This window comes from Hyla sarda, chromosome 1, assembly GCF_029499605.1.
Source record: "Hyla sarda isolate aHylSar1 chromosome 1, aHylSar1.hap1, whole genome shotgun sequence".
Lineage (NCBI taxonomy): Eukaryota > Metazoa > Chordata > Amphibia > Anura > Hylidae > Hyla > Hyla sarda.
Window position 1 is genome coordinate 336,002,797 of NC_079189.1, and position 20,457 is coordinate 336,023,253.

Below are 20,457 nucleotides of genomic sequence, written 5' to 3' on the forward strand. Positions count from 1 at the left end.
AACTTAACTTTAGTGTAGATTTAATCAAGCTTGAGTGCTTTACAAAAATGGCTGTGATAAGTGCAAAATTCCTGTTTATTTGTACGACAACCAAGTGTCATATCTGTGTCTGGTATGTTTTTGATAAATTTGGCACAATTTGTGTCACATTGGCTATTCTTTTTCCTTGTGTAAAATGTTGTTATGAAATGTGAAATATTACACATCTCACATTTTATGTGATGTGTAATTTTTCCATTATTATTGTTACCAGTTGCTGAGTTCCCATTATATACTTTTAGTTTAAAATCTATAAAATTAAAACATTGATGGTGTTAACTTTAAGGGCAATCGTGCTTGGTTGCGGTGGGTCGTCACTCTCTCCACATTCTGGGTACGGGAACTCTGATCAATTCTAAATCTGTGTGCTGCTGTTGCATGGTACCACCCCCCACAAAAAATAAATAAATAAATAAACTACTGAAGTCGGTCAAATCTAAACTAATGTGACTGCTTTACTGTAAGTAAGTTGCAGAGGAGCTAATTCAAAAGTAGTAAAAAAAAATGTGGCGCATTTCCTGTTTTCTTTATTTATTTATTTTACAAATGAGACTAGTATACCGGAATAAATAAAATTCCAATACCTATGCATAAAACAAACATTTGCAAACTAACATCCTATTTGCCAGGTTTAATACTCAGAAATTCTGTAGTACTACAGCTCGAATCATATAATATGAAAACTATTCATGAGCTGCTTGTCCTGGTTTTAGGAAAACATTGGATTGTTTGGGTATGCTTATGGGTAAGGAGATATGGTGCATATGTTGCATTGGCCAAGGCCTAGTAAATGATATTGGCCCTCATTTACTATTGCAAATCCGACATATTTTGTCAGGTTGTGCACCAGATTCTGTCGCATTGTGCCAGATTCTGTTTGCACCAGATTTTGCACTAGAATTTGCCCAGGATTGAAAAAAACCCCAACTAACTCTCCATTTTTGCTAAGAGAACCTGAAAAAGGGGCGTGGCCGCCGGAAAAGGGGATGTGGTCTCCAAAAGGGTGCGTGTCCACGACATTTTCACAAAAAAACTACATATTGTCCAAGGTTTCTACATAAAATGTGGTGGATTTGAGCTGAGGAAAACCAGACAGATCAGAGCATGTGTAAAAAAGCAAAGTGTAGGGAAAAGTGGAAAATGTTGGGAAACCTTAGTAAATACCGTGGAAAATAAATTGTAGGGAATTTAAACCCACAAAGAAACCTACACTCCACTCTTAGTAAATAAGGGCCATTGTGTAGCAATGATCATGTGTAGCTATGCAACATAGTACCCTTCTACTGTGCCAACCAGAAATCTTTACAAAATTCTTTATCTCCATGGCACAGATATGTTGGCAAAATGTTTAAATGGGATACTGATGTATCCATGCACAAAAAAGTGTGGATTGCATCACTTATGAGTCCAAGACAAAACTTGTGTCCACTTGGAAAATGACCTGAACAACATTTGGGCCATTGAGATCGATTGGTCCATGCCTTGGAGGGCACAAACATGATGTGTATGCACCCTAACATGCTTGCTAGCCCTTGTTCAATGAAATCAGTTTTTATCACATGACAACCAGGATTTGTTTACATCCATTTATTCAGGGTGCTTATGGTTTGATCTTTACTATATTTTAACTTAATGCACATGGTAAAAAGAATAATAGATTAAAACTGCTTGTGTAAGCCATACTCTATATCTACACTCATATATTCCGTAGGCATGAAAAAAAGGTTAATGGTCACAATAACTATCATTCTAAAACCACGTTTCATTTTCCTCTTCATAAAACCGATTACTACTCTAGATTATTTCATCCCCGTGGAAATAATCCATCTGCCTAGAAGCCTTTTTCCCATAATAACACTGGACATCCGCCAGCTGACTGTCGTAGCAGCCGCTTGCTTTTCGAAGGAACATGTTTTTCAGATTGCTTATTATAAGGAATTAATTGTTGTCTTTTAAATCCCTGTTACTGCTGGTATTGTGTGTACACGTATTATGCATTCATCAAGGTCGCTAAAGTGGAGTAAGATGCAATTGTAGTGCAATAGATCAATGGTTTTATGTAACACCCTCTCTGTTCTTTATTTCCTCCAGCATGGAGCATTTTCATTACCATGCAAACCAATAAAATCAGGTCAGGTTTGCACAGTGTTTTGAAGTTACGCTTACACAAAAGTAGGCCTTAAAGGGATATTCCAGCCTAAACAATGATTATTCATCTACTAGCTAAATGTTAAACCATTAAGGTAATGGCGGCTTGAAACCCAGCTGATTCCCCTTTCCAGTCACCCATCAACAAATAGTCATTACTCAATGCAGTTTGTGGTATTAGGGACCAGGCTTTCCCTTTCATATGATTAATGGATGTCTCACTTGTCAGACTTTCAACAATCTTATGTTTATCACTAGCCCAGTCAGCTTCTCCAGCTAAAGTGTACAATTGTAGAGAATGAAATGTATTCATAAGCTCTCCAAAGCTGGCCATAGACAGAAGATACATTCCGCTGGTTTAATATAGGGATATGTTTAAATAAGGGGACATTTACTTCACTTGTATAGGGAGACATTCACAATATATACTCTGTATGTTTGTAAGCAAAACATACATATACCGGCACAAGTAGTCACAAGTAGTCACAAGTAGACTATGTTTGGTCTAATAAAGCCCATGGCTATTCTATGGGCATGTCCTGGTATGTGTTGCAATACCTTATTGATGGTTTTCAACTTATACCAGCAGCTGGCATGTTGGCAGATCTGCAATTTCTGACATCACTTTATCCAGTATAAGGGTCAGTTCACATGTCCTTATTTTTTGCTGCAGATTTGCTGTAGCAGATTTTGCCACCCATTGAAGTCAATGGGCAGCAAAATTTGCTGCAGCCAAAATAAAGACATGTGAACGGAGCCTAGGAGTGAATGTATTTATATTTATTTAGTTACAGTAGCTACATTTAACAAGTCAATAAAATTATTTTGATATCAATTTAAAACAGCACTATAAGACTTACTATTTTATATTACAGAAATCCTACTCTGGTGAGAACACTGCCAGTGTCATTGCCCGATCTTGTGCTGCCACAGCCCTGTCTCTTTTGGTTCCTGTGCTTGTTGTATCATTTAAAGAAAAAGTGGAGGAAATTCTCAACCTTCTGACGGCAAGATTACCTGGGCGGCCAGAAGCAGATGATTCCCAAGCCCTTCAAGTTCATATGGGATTGGCACTTGGGATGTTTATCTCCCGTCTGTGCGAGGAGAAAGTCAGGTACACCATATATGTAGGAGTAGCTACATGGTACACTCACATATTTTTAGAGATCTGGGTTGTGGGTAAATAATGGATGTTCTGTCATGGCATGCAGAGTAACTCTTTAGCTGCTTGACATCGTTTTTAAACTCCTCCTGGGATTTAGCTCCTAAATTTTAATTTCTACCTACCTAGTATAATTAACTATTATTTACATTCTTTTCTTGGTACATGTTACTGGTGAAAAAAAGTTTTTTTTTTTTTTATGTTAGAAGTCACAATAGACTTCCATGATGCCTACCTACACACAACTATATATCAAACCAATCTTTCAACCTGTTTGTTCATACGAATGCCTGTGTCTTTCTCTGCAGCGATACGTCTGGGAAACAAATGAACTTACTAATAATGAAATCATTGGATGCACTGGAAAGCTCCTGCTTTGAATTCAGCCAGGAATACAAGTATGTACATTGCATGTTAGAGCATAATTTCTCCAGGTTAAACGTGTGCTCCTTTCTCTCTGTGGATAAATCCAGACAAAGAAATGCATTTTCCAAAGGGAATGTTTTTATTCTTCCCTATGATGGGATCTCCTCTCCTGTGATAGGATTGGTTCCTGCTTTTTTGGCTAATGTTCTAGGAAAAACTTGTCTTTTGGCCCCCCTTTTTTATTTGCATTTGTCATTTTAGTGCTAGTATCATCACTTGACTGTGGCATGAGCTAAATGTTTCCATTTTTAAGTGGATGAAAAAGTAATGCTATTTTTGCCTTCATGAGATTGGTATGGTTTCAATTTTTCCTTTTTTACTGAGTAAAATAGTGCCAGAAAACAATGGAAACCTTATAGAATAGAGGCTAAATGAAGGCAACAGATTGCTCTTTGCACTGAAAAAATCCTGTTGAGTATATTAAAAAACATTACTTAGTTTTAAAAATGACAGCACATGGTATATAGAGGCAAACACTATTACCAATAGAGTCTTTCCTATACAGAGTGCTATCCTTCCATTAGATATTTTTATGTTAGAGTTCGTGTTAGTGTTAGTGTTCACAAGAATATTGTGCGGACACCTAAAGCTATAAATCCATTAAGAATTATTTGTGTTCAGAGCTTTTAATACATATGATAACTGCTATATATATAGAGAGAGAGAGAGAGAGAGAGAGAGAGAGAGAGAGAGAGAGAGAGAGAGAGAGAGAGAGAGAGAATATAAAGGCAAAATTAACTTATTGATAATAACAACTGTTAAATAAACAAAGCATATTTGAATTTATAAATACTCTAACTGAAATCCCTTAGAGCTGTGTAATATATGTAACCTTCTTTAAAATTTTCGGTTTATTTATTTAATAGTTTTTTTTATTTTTTACTCACAGAACTTGCACTTGCTTTGTCAGGTCCCCTGGTGCAAATAAACACATATATAAAAATAATGAAGCAGAACATGCTTCTGTGCTTGGGATTTATCTGTAATTTATCTCTCATGGTAAATATAGCTTTTGCCACCTGTGTGTCATGAGCATTTATGCTCTAATGCTTGCACAGTCTCATTTGGCACACTGAATGTAGCAATTTGAGCAAATTGTCTTGAATATGAGTGCAGGTTACTATGGTTGCTTGTGAGCAAGCACTTTTGCTTTGTTGCCTATTTATCTTTCGTATACTGCCATCTTCTGGTCTTCTTTGGAATAGATAAATGAATCAAAGCCTTTGTTCAAAGAAATGTGCTCAGTATCATTAATGCTATGCTTTGGATTGAGGGTACCATGTGCCCTGGATTTTGCGGAAAGTATAAGCCCCCTATAATCCCATAATTTAAAAGACGTATCATGCACAAATTTTTCTCTCGCTATCTTCCTAACAATTGTCACCTAACGGACGAAAACGGTAGTGTGAAAGGTGCCTAAAAGTATTTGCTATTGTGAGTGTATAACTAAATGCAGGTACTTACCCACAAAAACTGACTACATTATACACATGCGTACATTCATTACACTCTTGTACAATATATATATATATATATATATATATATATATATATATATATTTATAGTTAAACAGTCAGTCCATGGCATAGCTATAAATCGGTGGTCAAACTGATCTACAGACAGGGCTGTATTTACAGTTCATACCGTACTAGGCACTCAGACTGAATACACCCCATTAGGAGTATTCCACAAGCATTGGAATTTTCTTATCATTGACGACCTATTACAAATTTACAGTAGAAACTGCATGAGATACATGTGGGTTTTGTTGCAGATTCACTGTAAATCTCACCCCATGAACAGAAAGTGGTGAAATCAATGACACATCCACAACAAAATGTGCACGGTACAGCTAACACACTTGTACAATACATTGTATATCGGTGACAATAAATTCTTTCATTTCAAACTTTGTCTTTTACAGAGTTTTTATTTCTCCATAGAAATGTTTAATGTAACTTAATTGCAATGTTATCTTTTCATCCCTTGGCACAGCATTGGCTGCATTCTAGGAGTGGGCCTGGTACTGTCCTTTATGAGTCAGAACAGTCAGACTGACAGTAGAGTCCATGTCTCTGCTACTCTTAGTAAGCTGTATGAGTGTCTGGATAACAGCTCTGACCAAAGCCGAATAGTGCAAGAGGTGAGATGTACATTTTTCTGGATTTTACAGGTTGATGAGTGATGAATATTTTATACTTTTTATGTCTTCATCCAGTTTTTCTTTTTTGTTGTTGTTGTTTGAGTTCTGCTATGATCTGTGACAACATGGGAGCCAGACTGTAGCATCACTGCACATAATATTTCCTGCTTTAACAGGCTTAATGCAACTATCTATTACGTGATCCATATTCATTTTTATGAACACCATGTAAAGGCTCCTTCACACGACCATTGTGCTCAGGTAAAGAAAGCTCCGTCGCTCAATCCATCGGAAAGATGGAAGTTGAGTTGAAAAAAAAAATTTGTGCAAAATTGTGCAAAAGTTCATGACCTATTTGTTTTCTCAGCTCAACTCTTGTATATTTGACGCCCAACAGACCCCATTCGAGCCAATAGGAATTAGAGCACAATGGAAATGGGAACCTAGCCTAATACTAATCTCCCCTGCTGCAGCTTATCGCTAGGGGATAAAAAAAAATGATGTGGTGATCACTGAGAAGGCTTAAAGCCCTGGACATCTTACCCCCTATCCAAAGGATAGAGAATAAGATGTTTGATTGTGGGTGGTCCAGCGGCCACCACGCCCCCCTCTATTCACTTCTTTGGGAGGGGGCGTAACGAGCGATCACAGCCGTCATGCCCCCTCCCATAGACATGTATAGAGGGGCGTGACGTCACAACCATGGCCGCCCGATACCCCTTTCGATCAGACATCTTATTCCCTATCCTTTGGATAGGGTAGAAGATTCCAGGGGTGGAGTAACCATTCATTTTAAGAAGTGAATAATCTTAAGTGTTTGATCAGAATGTGTGAATATTCACAACAGAAGTAACATCTAGAACAATGGTCTCCAATTTGTTTACCTCCAGCTGGTGTAAAAACTACAACTCCCAGCATGTCCAGACAGCCATTGGCTGTCTGGGCATTCTGGAAGTTGTAGTTTTGCAACATTGGGAGGTGCACAGTTTGGAGACTACATATCTAGAATCATTGGATGTTTTATAGTCCAACACATACTGACAAGCATAATAGTATGGATACAGAAGAAGGGCTTGCCTTAATAACATGCTTTTCCTGAAAAAGTATATGTACAATATTATAGAATGTATATGTTATTTACTGTGCATAAAAGTTTTTGTTAGTTTGTATTTTTTTTTATTACCCTTAGTTTACTGCTTGTCAGTTGTATGTTGAACTGACTGGGAGAGGGCATAAAAGAAACAGCTATAACAATGTTTTCTGTGAAAGCTTTTATTTACTGAGCATTTATAAAACTATTTGCAGGTCTTGTCATATGTTGTTGCTGGGGTTTCCGTGTCAGCTTTCAGTGCAGGCATTTTAGGTGCTGAAGAAGCAGAACAACACATGAATAAACTGAGGGCTTTGACTGAGCAGAATCAGCAGGTGAGGATAAATATTACCAACCATTACCACTTATTCTGGTTTTAGTTATAATAAGTCTGCAACAATGTTATCAGAGGATTTCTGTAAATTCCCCCATACTCTTTCACATGCAATATTGAGAAGCTATTTAAATGGGTCAGATATCTACAGAGGCGTAGCTTGTAGCTTCTGGGCCCCAATGCAAAATCTGCAACAGGGCCCCATGTGTCAATTATATTACTGGTCTCTAATGGGGCAGATGTGCTTTGGGACCTCCTTAGGCACCAGGGCCCCAGTGCGACTGCTACCTCTATAGCTATGCCCCTGCATATCTGGACCAAACTGGAACAAGAGGGCTCCCTATTGTTGTACTACTATAAATCTGTAAAGATAAAGAAAGGGACAACCAGAAGGATGAATATGAGATATCAAAGTCAGACTGGAATACATCCATAATGACATCTTAACAGTTGGTAGATCTACAGCTGTCACCTAGCGTCTCTATGTTACATATTTGTTCAGTGGACTTACTTTCCAGTTGACTACTGTGCCTATACTATTGTGTCATAGGAACTATCTTAAAACTAAATATTAAAGGGGTACTGCAATAAAAAGTAACGTATCCCCTATCCACAGGATAGGGAATAAGTGTCTGATTGCGAGGGGTCCCGCTGGGACCCACCCTGATCTCCTGCATGGGCTAAACCATCAAAAGGGCACATGGCATAAAATAGGGCTAAAAGAAACCTATTACTAACATCCTGTGTTGCTTCCAATGTAATGTGCCAGGCTGTGAAAGATGTATCCATTGGGCATCCCTGTCACTTTTTATTATGTCCTTCTAGCAATTGTCAGATCTCTCCCTTTCTGAGTATAGGCAGAGACCTGTCAGTCACAAAGAATGTTTAATCTTAATTTCATCAGATCTTAACATCTTTCTCTTCTCTGTAATATGCTACAGACAGCAGGGTTAGCATTGGCTCTCGGAAGTATTGCTCATGGCTTGTCAGTTTGTGGCCATGGGAAAGCTGAGGACTTAAGCAATCGCTTGCTGCCTGCCTGGGTAAAAATCCTTCTTGCAGAGGTAAGCAATACCATATTTTATGGCCATTTGTAGCATTCAGGCGAGAATTCCTTAAATACTGTTTTGTTTTTGTTTTTTCCAGGGTTGTCCTACAATGCAACGCTTAGCTGCTCTCAATGGACTTGTGGCATTAGTTGGATCAGAATCAGCGGTTATACAAGTAAGGACTGCTATGACATTATTAGTTTACACAGCAATGATAAGGCAGTATTTAGTGTAACATGTTTTTGCAACAATATTATTTTTATCAGATTGTTGTTGGGTTATTTGGAATAATGACCATATTTGGTTCCTATTAAAAACATGAAATTTACTTTAATAGCATAATTTATATACAGTATGTCATTTTACCAGTGAGATAAAATGACACATGTCTAAATAGCAAAGTAAAAAAAAAAACTCTAACCCACTTCTGTTTCCCAATGGATAACTTATAACCTCTCTCATTGCAGCTAAAATCTGAAGCTATTCAGTCATCCATCTACCAAAGTAAACTTAATGAAGTCATAAAAACAATCACTCAGGTATGGAAAATAGAATGGAGCGCACATAATTTGCCCCAGAAAACTGGTACATGACTTTTGCAATATTTATTGTCAGTTTTATACACTTTTAAGATACTTTTGTACTTGGAAGGGGCATGGTTTAATGTAAAGGGGGCATAGTTCGCTGAAAGCAGAAGTTTCTTGTGTATGTTCGTGCACCACAAAAAAATGTGCCAAATATGGGGCATAACATTTTGGAATAATAGTTGGTCTACTTAGACTAGACAGTGCTAGATTTATCAAAGTGCATGAGACACTATGATACGCTGCCATATTTTATGACTCTGGAGTTTAGGTTTCCATAATCTAGCTATTAGATAATATTAGTTCATCTGGGCCAATGTTGAGATGTGCACAAATCCAGGGAAATGGACACATTTCTTAGATTTTTGCTGATGGAGAACTAAATAGACTCAATTTAAAATGTCATTATTGTCCTTACAGATTATTAACTTTTCTGGAGTAATTGGCCTACAGACTAATGCAGCTTGGATACTTGGACATCTTCATTTATCTAGTCTATCTTCATCTCAGAGCAGAACTTCTGGTGAATATGCAAGGATTTGTGTTAATTGACACAGTGCCATTTTGTTGTTCTCTTTACAGTGGTATACATACAGGAAGCTTCTACTGCGGTTAATCCGGTTGGCTTATTTTTGACACGTATCCGGTTTTGTGACCGGACCTAAAACCGTAGTATACTACGGTTTTAGGTCCGGTCAGGAAACCGCATACGGTTCAAAAATGAGCCGACTGGAGTCCCCGTTTGACTCCGGTCGGCTCAATAAAATAAATGGATTTCAGCGCTGGTCCAGCTGGGGTAAGGGAGAGCCGGTTTGCCCCTCCCCCAGCCGGATCCGGTACCCGTAACGTAAAAACAAGGTGTGAATGCAGCCTTACACGTATTTGGTGAGGTCCAGCATCTTCCTGACTATGCCTAAACTTTTACAACAGGGGCTGTCTTTTCTTATTTCCCCAGTGTACGGCTGCTTGTCGCCCCAGGAGGTTGCTATCAATGGGTCATTTTTGTCAAATATTTTTTTATTATGGTTTCATTCCTAGAGTCATATCTTCTTTATATTTTTTTTATCAACCTAGCCATTTGATGGTTTGGTTTTTCAGTTTATGTTTAAATTTTCAGTAGCAACTTTTTTGAGTACCTGTAACGCATCGATTAACTCATATTCATTGCTACATACAAAGTGCTATTACTTTTGGCCTGGTCTAGAAACTGTTAATATAGTGTTTAGTTACCTGTAGGTAAGTCCTTTGAATATCTTTGGCACCTTAAAGGCTTCACTAAATTACAATGGGGTCAATTGAGTTTTTGTTGCAATGTTTCTCCCATCAAATCTAATGGAATTTGCGACAATGTCCCCCAATGCAAATGTGAACAAAGCCTAAATCTGTAAAGCTTAATATCTAAATGCACCAATGTTATGAATGCTCCTCTGTTAATCATATTTTCTGACTTCAGTTCCTGCAGATTTCAGCTATCTTCCTGAAAGAAGTTTAATACGTGCTCTTGTGGATTTCCTCATTTCGGCTGGAAAAAAAGGTATTGTTTATGTTGCTTAGTTCCATGTGGTTTCATTCTGTTTAACCTATTATCCTTACAGAGGAAGACAGAAATATTCTCTAATGGCAAAATTCCTAACTGATTAGTGACCTAATAGAGCCATGAACATTATTTACTGGTAAAACCAGTATCCTTAACATTACTTATTCTGGGGAAAATGTTTAACCTCCTCTTATGTACCATATTCATTTTGACTGTGAAGTTACACTTATACACTCACTGGCCACTTGGTGCTATTTGCTAGTAGCAGTGTGGTCTTCTTCAAGGTTCCATAAAGTGGCCAGGGAGTGTAAATTGTAAAAAAAAAAAAAAAAAAAAAAAAAAAACTGCTTTACCTTAAGCTACAAGGGGGTACTTTGAGGGAGATTTTTCAAAACCTGTGCAAAGGAGAAAATTGACCAGTTTCCCATAGCAACCAGTCAGATGCTTCTTTAATTTTTTAAAAGGCCACTAAAAGATAAAAGTAGCGATCTTAGTGGTTGTTATGAGCAACTAGTCACAAGTCTTGATAAACCTCCTCCTTGTGTTCTCTGTCGTGTTAAAACCAGAATGTGCTGTAAAGGTTGCTTGGAAAGATACATACAGAATTTACAAGTTGTAGCAACTAAAGTGCATTTTTATTGGATTTAACAGAAAAAAAATGTAATGTCAGTAAAATTGTTCGAAAGACAAATCAGAATATCTATGCAGAATGCAAACACTTTGTGGGGGAGATTTATCATTAGGTGTCTGTTGTAGACACAGATCTACCCCTTTACACTGCTCGTCTATTTTACACTCTTGCTCAAAATTTACCAAAAGTTGCGCACTCCTTTGATAAATTTTGCGCAAAATTACCGTGCACTCCTTCTTTACCTCACACTTTTTCCCACGGTACACTGCTCACATAGCTAGACGTGCTGGAACAGCAGTGTGTGCCGAACAAAGCTCTGCACAATAGTAAAATCATAAATCTTTATAAAATACACAGAATGTCTGGGTTAAAAAATATTACATTTTGCTGAACAATCTGTCTTCTAGAACAATTTTGTTGAACAATCTTACCTCTAGATCAGTGTTTACCAACGAGAATGCCTCCAAGTGTTGCAAAACTTGGCATGCTTGGAGTTGCAGTTTTGCAAAAGCTGGAGGCACCCCGGTTGGTAAACACTGTGTACGTGTACCAGAGCTGAATGTGTGATTATGTGTAAGCATGACCGCGCACACATTCAATACTGCTACATACAGCTGGCCACACACTCAGCTCTGCTGCATACACTTGATCACACACTCAGCTCTGCTGCATGCACACAATCACACACTCAGCTCTTCTGCATACACTTGATCACACACTCAGCTCTGCTGCATGCACACAATCACACACTCAGTTCTGCTGCATACACATGATCACATACTCAGCTCTGCTGCATACACATGATCACTCACTCAGCTCTGCTGCATACACATGATCACTCACTCAGCTCTGCTGCATACACATGATCACACACTTGGCTCTGCTGCATGCACACAATCACAAACTTAGCACAATCACACACTCAGCTCTGCTGCATACACATGATCACTCACTCAGCTCTGCTGCATACACACAATCACACACTCAGCTCTGCTGCATACACATGATCACTCACTCAGCTCTGCTGCATACACACAGTCACACACTCAGCTCTGCTGCATTTACACAATCTCACACTCAGCTCTGCTGCATACACATGATCACTCACTTGGCTCTACTGCATACACACAGTCAGACACTCAGCTCTGCTGCATTTACACGATCATACACTTAGCTCTGCTGCATACACATGATCACACATATAAATAGACCTAACAGCTGTACCTCTTTCTCCATCCCTTCACATACTGTGGTATTCTTAGCTGTACAGTCACCATGGTTACACTCTACACAGGTGCAGTCTCCTGCACTCATCAAGAACAGCTGGAGTTTGAATTTTACACAGTTTAAGTTTGAACATTGGGAATAATTTCTACCTTCTCATGTCCTCATAGCTGATCGGAAAAAAACGCGGTTTTATCGCAGTGTTTCCGATCAGCTCCGCTGAGCTGCCGGGAAGTATTTCTGGATATTTTAGATGCGGTGATCAGATTTGATTGCCGTGTCTAATGGGTTAATACCAGGCATCACCACAAACTGTGAGGTTCGGTATTAGCCAGGGGTCACAGCCTTTTCAAAGTGCCGGGACATTACAGCTATTACGCGGGGTGACAGAACGCCCGTATTCCTAGGAGCAAGAATTAATTTACGAGTGAGAAGATATAAGTTTGGACATTGGGAATAATATATATATAAAAAAAATTAGTTTGATTAGATACATATTTTTAGCCACTTATGAGGGTGGTTAAAATTGTCTAGCCTATAATAATTTAGTGGGCTGATTGAAAAATCTATATAAGACAGATGAATGATTTAGAGAATGTTTTTTTTGTTTATGCTTAGTAATTTAACAGCATCATGTTATAATGTAGGAATAGCTGGCAGATTAATATATTTCTTTGTGCGTAAAGTTTCAGTATAACTTGTAGCTTATTGATTATAATCTGTGCTCTTTTTATTCTTGAGAATTAATAAATTCTCAATTAATAAAAGGCCATATGTCCTGAACGTCTTAGCTTCTCCTACCAACCTAAGTTGGTAGATAAGACTGCATTCACAATTATACAGTGTTCCCTATTCCGTTCTGAAACTATACGAACCTTGATGATGATCCCATTTAACAATGATTTAACAAGATCAATCCATTCATTCAAGAAGAAGCGATAGCAATTTTAGCTCGTAGGAACAGAAAAGCAACACATTTATAAGTGTTTTTGAAGGCTCCCAAGATGGTCTTATTTAAAGGAGTAGTCCTAGGAACTGAACTTTTTTTTGACACTTATGCCCTAGCGACAGGATCACTTGGACCCCCTGCTATCTCCTGTATGGGGCCCTGGCTACTTTCACATCCTCAGTGCACTTCGCCCCCAACCTTCCTGGATTGATTTGAAACGGCCTGCTTAGCCAATCACCAACTGCAGTGATGTCCAGCCTCAGCCAGTAATTGGCTGAGTGGGCCATCACTTGCAGTCGTCCAGGAAGGTGGGGGCCAGAGTGTACCGGGGATGAATAAGTAGCCAGTGCCTCGTACAGGAGATTGTGGGGGACCCCTGCGGTCGAACCCCCCATGATCAGACACTTATCCCCTATCTTGTGGTTAAGTGATAAATGTCTAAAAAGTTTAGTTCCCTGGACTTCCCCTTTAACAAAGATTGAGTGAGACTCTATACCATATTGATTGATATAATGAAGCATAACACATTTTATATAACCACCTCTATAATTTCCATCCTCTATCACTGCTTTCTTCTTGCATTTGATTGACAGCCTTTGTGCTGTAGGGCAGTTGTCCCCAACTCAGTCCTCAAGGCCCACTAACATTCCAACTTTTTTCAGTTACTGCATTGGAATAGAGCAGGGAAATAATTTAATCCTGAACCTGTTGGTGGGTCTTGAGGAGTGGGTGGGAGACTTGCTGTAGGGAATGGAAATGCTGAGCACTTTTGGGAATCTGCCCTGCGTGTGGGCACTTTCTGCTGTTTTGCATATTTAAAGGTATGCCTGTGAATTACCGGTGTGTGTACAGTGTATCAGAGACATCGTAGTAGTTAAAGCCCTGTTACCCTATCACAAAGATCAGCCAACAAACAAGCAAATGGTAACTCGTCGGTTGATGAGGACATATAGCTACTCATTTAATAGGGGATGTGTGGGCAGCACAATCTAGTAATGTGCGTGTCTAACCCCCCGATTCTCAAGACATGTAAAGGCTCTGTAAACAAGCACTGATCAAAAAGATTGCTGCTTGTTTACAATTCACCATTCGTTTATGTAATTCGGCCTTTAGTCCTCACCCAAAAATTTAAGCTGAAGCCTGCAATGCAATATACAGATGATATAATGGCCAGAAATAGTGCTACTCCTTCTGCACACATGACAGCTTATCCTGAAAAGTCACATGAAACTACAGATATTCTTTAAGATGAAGCCTACTTAAAGGACAAGCATCATAGAAAAAATTATCCCCTATCCAAAGGATAGGGGATAAGTTTTAGATGGCGGGGGGTCCGAGCACTGGGGCCTCCCGCAATCTCCTTTTTAGAGCCCTGGCTCTCCTCCACAGCGGTACGTCACGACCCCTTCATATAGCTTTATGAGAGAGCCATAGAACTATATAGAGGGGGCGTGGTGGCCCCCGCTTTGGGCAGGGGTCGTGATGCGCCGCTGTGAAGAAGAGCCGGGGCTCTAAACAGGAGATCTTGGGGGGCCCTAGTGGTCGGACCCCCCGCCATCTAAAACTTATCCCCTATCCTTCGGATACGGGATAAGTTTTCTTTTTCATGATACTTGTCCTTTAATTGTTTGAGTCTAAATCACAAGACCATGTTTGCCTCCAGGCTCTTTATATGTTAATAATATGGTACTGTTTGTACATATTGGTATATAAAAGCCTTGCCAAAGTTTACCTTATCAAAAAATTCGCCAAGGCATGGTCTCCTCATATGGCATAGAAAATCATACTGTTGATTTCTAAAACTACCCACCAACCAACTTTCTCACCATTTTCCATTAATGAAAATTTCTTACAACACTTAAGGCAAATAGAATTGCAAACAAGTAGTTATTTGCTTAGAACATTATATCAAAGATCTCCAGTGATGGAAATCTATAAACAATTCTATAGCATACGAAAGCCCTTACATTATGGAAAATGGTCGTAGTTCAACCTCCTACCAAGCAGTGCATGGTATATCAGAAGATTGTTTTTCGTCTGGATTTCCTCTTTAAGCGTTAAAATGATTTAATTTTGTTATGAGGAAAGTCAGCATCTTTTTAGCTTCCTTTGTCTGACCACAGTTTACGAAGGCACTCTTTTACTTAGTACTTGAAGATTTCACAAAATAGCAGCCGAGTGTGTGTGCTTGGTTAAAGGGGTATGCCAAGATTTTTTTATGTGACTATGCTACAGGGGATGTAATGTTAGTGTAGTTCATAACATAGTGTCTGTACCTGTGTGTGATGGTTTTCTCACAATTTTTCTGTGAATATCGCCCCAATATTTATTTTTAACAGTATTAAAAATTCACAGGTTGCAGTAGTCAGGTGTTCAGAGGAGCCTGTCTTTGCTTCAGTGGGTGCAGCGTCCACTGGGTGGGAGGGGATCATTCTGTAAGAATTTTAGTTTAGCAACAGCTGGAGGTAGCCTTGTCATAAAACACTGGTCTATTGCTTGGAAAGGATCACAGGTGTATTTCAATGGGTGGGCTGGTTGATGTGTGGGATGGAAAAAAATTTCACATTTCTCACATTTACAAACAAGGAAATACCAGTTCACAAAAAGCTAGCCTCAGCATTATGTTAATCTCACAACATAGCCATTTAGCCCAAGACAAGCACAGATCCTTCCTAAGCATCTCCATTACTGTCTGCCAGGTACGTACTAAAATCACCTTATGGTAGATAACCCTTTTAAGTGTTTTATGTAACATAATAGCAACAAACACATTATTTCAGCAAGCCTGGTGGATTATGCCTGGTATGCAGTGGTTAATACCTATAGTTGTAGTCACAAGTTTCCACCTTAAATGTAGGTTAAAGAATTAAAAACATGTATTTCTTCCCGCCACATATTCCTTTTAAACAAATTAGTTTTAGCAAGTTGGTTCAGATATCTACTTTGTAGTAGACAAAAGCAATTTTTCCAACGCATGTTTATAAACAGATCATTATAATTCATCATATCATATTCTAGTGTGTTAAAAACTGGCATACACCAAGGTAACTGTGTCTTTTAAATAGCTTTAAACATTCCAGAAAATGTACATCATTTGAAATCATTGAAGATTTACCAGTGGCAGTATTTCTATTCTGTCTTGACTTTTTACTTGACATCATGGAAAAAACTAAAGAAATCAGCCAAGGCATCAGGTTGCCAATTTCCATAAGTCTAAAGGTCCGACATTTATCTGTGAAAATATGTAATATACAAGTTTAAACACCATGGGAGCCTGCAGCCATGACACTGTTCAGGAAGGAGACGTGTTCTGTCTTCTAGAAAGGAGGCTTTAGTTAAAAAAATAGATTTGTTAGCTATCAGAATGGTGGCTGTCACATGCTCACCGCTGCTCGATTCATTTTCTATTAGGCTACTGGAGTTGCTGAACGTTGTACATGGCTGCCATTTATAACATAAAATCATCTGCTATCCAACGTGGGTCTTGAACCCTGCAATGAAGTGTCTCATGCTTTACTGACTGAGCTAGCCGAACAACAATGAAATGACATGAAAGATAGCTACGATGAAAGACCTGATGGCCCCTGCTAATGATAATGTGAACAGAGTCTAAATCTGTATCTTTTGACTAAAATATGGGAGTCTGTGTGGTTTTTAAAATGTTAAAATTAGTCAGTTTTTTTTTACTATTTTGTGTTAAAATATTGCTTATGCTCTTCCCTTAGGTAGTATATACCTTTTACCTCAGAATATATCATAGTTTGTCATGTTATGACACATGCCACTTCACATTTATTTCCTTTATTGCAGGCCCTGAAGCCATCCCTCCAGCCTTGACCAAGGTGTGTGTGTCGTCCATTTCTGCAGCGGCGGACAATTATCAGTACCCACCTGTTAACTGGGCATCCATACTTGCTCCGTTAATGCGACTCAACTTTGGTCAGTCATTTTAATATTATACTTATCAATTCTGTTGTAGCTTTATCTTCACCTCCACAGATTTTGCATTGTGTTTTCTTTAAATCCATACCAGGATTGTGCAAAATGTTATATTAAAGGGGTACTCCGCCCCTAGACATCTTATCCCCTATCGAAAGGATAGGGGATAAGATGTCAGATCGCGAGGGTCCCGCCGCTGGGGACCCCCGGGATCTCTGCTGCAGCACTCACCTGTTGCGGGTTCAGGCAGCGCTGGAGGCTCTCATCCTAATGCCTCCCAACCACGGTGAAGTGAGATTGTGATGTCACGACTCCGCCCCCCTGTGTGATGTCATGCCCCACCCCCTCAATGCAAGTCTATGGGAGGGGTCGTGACGTCTGCCACGCCCCCTCCCATAGACTTGCATTGAGGGGCGGAGTCGTGTCGTCACGATCTCAGGTCACCGTGGTCGGGAGCCGAAGCCTCCAGCGTTTCCGGAAGCCACAACATGTGGCTGCTCTAGCCGAGATCCCGGGGGTCCCCAGCGGCTGGACCCCCGCGATGGGATAAGATGTCTAGGGGCGGAGTACCCCTTTAAGTACTAACAGTATAATACATTTGGTGCATTTTATGACTTTTAGCCACTTTTTCTAGATGCACTTTAGAACTGCCAAAATAGGTATAAAAAAGTGACACATATTTAAAAATGTGCAGTGCTCCATATATCTGTGCCAAAATAAAGGCTTCTTTTTTCATCCCCTTTGTTTTGTAATAATATATCTTTTATATTAAGAGTACGGTTCAAACATCCTTCTCCATCTTTACTGCAATAAAAGTTTGTCCATTTCTTTAGCTATTTACGGCTCAAAAAAAGGTTAAAAAAACCAATGAGTGAAGATAACCTCAGGTACAAGAGTAGATTTGCAATATATACTGACTTTTCTTCCTTTTACATAGGTGAGGAAATCCAAAAGTTCTGTGTCCAGATAGCAGTGACCCAGGCTCCGACCTCTCCGAATGCAGCTGTGCTGCTTGGAATGTGGATGGCACCACCCTTAGTTTACAGCCTTAATGTAAGTAACTGTTCATAGTCTTTGCTACATGAATGCATAGTTATTAGGTGCATTTATATTATCACACACATACAACTGCATTCTATGATTCATTTATATACGTCCATATTGTATGGAAACATAAAAATAGTGAGCTGTTTGGAACGTACTCTATGAGAACACCTACGCATTACACCTACTGGAGCTTTTAGGATATCCCATTTTAAGTCTTTAGGCATTAACCCCTTAAGGACTGAGCGTTTTTCCCTTTTTACAGTTTCATTTTTTCCTCCTCACCTTTTAAAAATCATAACCCTTTCAATTTTGCACCTAAAAATCCATATGATGGCTTATTTTTTGCGCCACCAATTCTACTTTGTAATGACATCAGTCATTTTACCCAAAAATCTTTTGCAAAACCAAGAAAAAAATAATTTCTCTGTCGGCTCCATTGGGGGACACAGACCGTGGGTGTATGCTGCTTTCTCTAGGAGGTGTGACACTATTGTAATAAAAAATGTCGGCTCCTCCCAGCAGGATATACCTGCCTTCAGGCCCTGAGCTAATCAGTTTAAGCTTAGTGTCTGAAGGAGGTGGACATGGTCTGGAATTCTCCAGACCAGGTCTTCTGATTTTTTGTTTTCCTAGTATAGGAACATGTTAGTTTTTTATTCCTTTTTCTTTTCTGTTTTCAGGTGGGGACTCAGGGACTCCGGTTCCCTGTTTCCCCATTGTGAGTAAGGGGGCACAGACATTGCTTATATGCACTGTTCACCCCCCCCCCCCCTCCTCACCAACGGTCAGCACCTGGGTTGGTAACTCATGGGTCCTGGTCCCCCTATTTCCCTGCTCACCTCGCTCGCGCATAGCAGCCAGGCGTGATGCAGGTAACTAAAGCTGACTGTAGACTTCACTGAAGACTCCATTAGGTAAGTTCTTCTGACTGAGGTAAGTACTTCCCCCCTTTTCTCCTTAGGTGCGGACTTGCAACCTCTGGAGACGCCCTGTTTTTGGCCCACCTTTTCAGGTTATGGGGCTGGCTTATACAGGGGCTGGACTTTTATTCTCGGGGAGCAGTGGCATCTGAGGGGGCATGTACTCATTCATTGTGTACTTCACTGTGTGTGTCTGTGTGGTTACTGTGATTACGACCGCAGTGCCTTATATGCGGCTGACAGCCGCAGCGCTTGTACGGGCCGGGCGCTCTCAGCGCCGGCTTACTTTCACTTTCTCCGGCAATCTCTGCCGGCTTATTGGCCGCCCGCTCTGTTCCCCCGAGTGCATATGCGGCTGACATGTGCGCTCTGGACAAGGAGCAGGCGCCATTTTTGCTTCTTTTTGGCCTGTCTTTAGCTCCGCCCACAGGGCTGTCGGAGCTCTTCAGAGGCGCGAAGTAGCCTCCAATCAGCGCCGTGGGCACGATTTTCAGTCAGAAGGGGCCACGCCCCCCCTCTACTATTGGCTGGGCTGTTTCACACACTAGCTGCACGGAGCCGTTCTCCTCACTGCAGCTGCCAGGGGACACAGACTAGGGTGAGAAAGTTCCTGTCTTTTTTCTCATAATGTCCGTACCCAGAGCTGTTCCTCCCTCTAAACAGAAACCTGGAACGTCAGTGACTTATTTTGTCTGTAAGCACTGTAATACCAAGATGCCTGGCTCTACCGAGCCCACTTGCCCTGACTGCTCCACTGCTCCCCCAGACCCCCTGGTACCCCCTGATGCCCTTTCCACCAGCCTGGGTTTCTTCCCTTACCCAGTATATGGCTGACTTGACCCAAGTCTCCCGTTCGGTGGGTGAGGCCTCCCGGTAAGTGGTGTCCACCTTGAAGGGATCTTCCCTGCGCAGGGCCTCTGAGAGGGCCCGCTCCTTGTCTCCAGATACTTCACGCTCTCACAAGCGTACTAGGGGTGCCTCATCTGACTCTTCCATTGAGTCTTCAGATAGACGTGAGCATTCCCCTCGTGGGTCCCCCCCCCTGTCATCTGGGCACAAATGTCGCTCCTCCAGAGGACGTTCTCAGAGTCGCCGCTCTGCCACGCCAGAGCCGCGTACCCGGTCAGGGTCTCCCCCCTCCAGGACTGCCTCTACTCATTCACATTCTCCTGGTGAACTGGCGAGCGAGGCTTCCGAGCCGGCATCTGACTCAGAGGACCGCTCGGACTCAGTT

General features: G+C 40.4%; 1 protein-coding gene across 6 annotated transcripts in view; it reads left to right on the forward strand.

The window, feature by feature from the left end:
* Positions 1-20,457, forward strand: part of FOCAD (focadhesin) — a 156,058-nt gene that overhangs the window by 118,364 nt on the left and 17,237 nt on the right. For all 6 annotated transcript variants that reach the window (XR_008843987.1, XM_056520096.1, XM_056520116.1 and 3 more), the window contains exons 27-37: positions 3,063-3,301; positions 3,658-3,747; positions 5,772-5,919; positions 7,225-7,344; positions 8,285-8,407; positions 8,490-8,567; positions 8,860-8,931; positions 9,397-9,499; positions 10,430-10,510; positions 17,128-17,256; positions 18,194-18,309. Coding sequence is in view for 5 of the 6 variants with exons in the window: in XM_056520096.1 (XP_056376071.1) it covers positions 3,063-3,301; positions 3,658-3,747; positions 5,772-5,919; positions 7,225-7,344; positions 8,285-8,407; positions 8,490-8,567; positions 8,860-8,931; positions 9,397-9,499; positions 10,430-10,510; positions 17,128-17,256; positions 18,194-18,309 (1,299 nt within the window). In the remaining variant the exon portion in view is untranslated. The remainder of the gene's footprint in view (positions 1-3,062; positions 3,302-3,657; positions 3,748-5,771; positions 5,920-7,224; positions 7,345-8,284; positions 8,408-8,489; positions 8,568-8,859; positions 8,932-9,396; positions 9,500-10,429; positions 10,511-17,127; positions 17,257-18,193; positions 18,310-20,457) is intronic.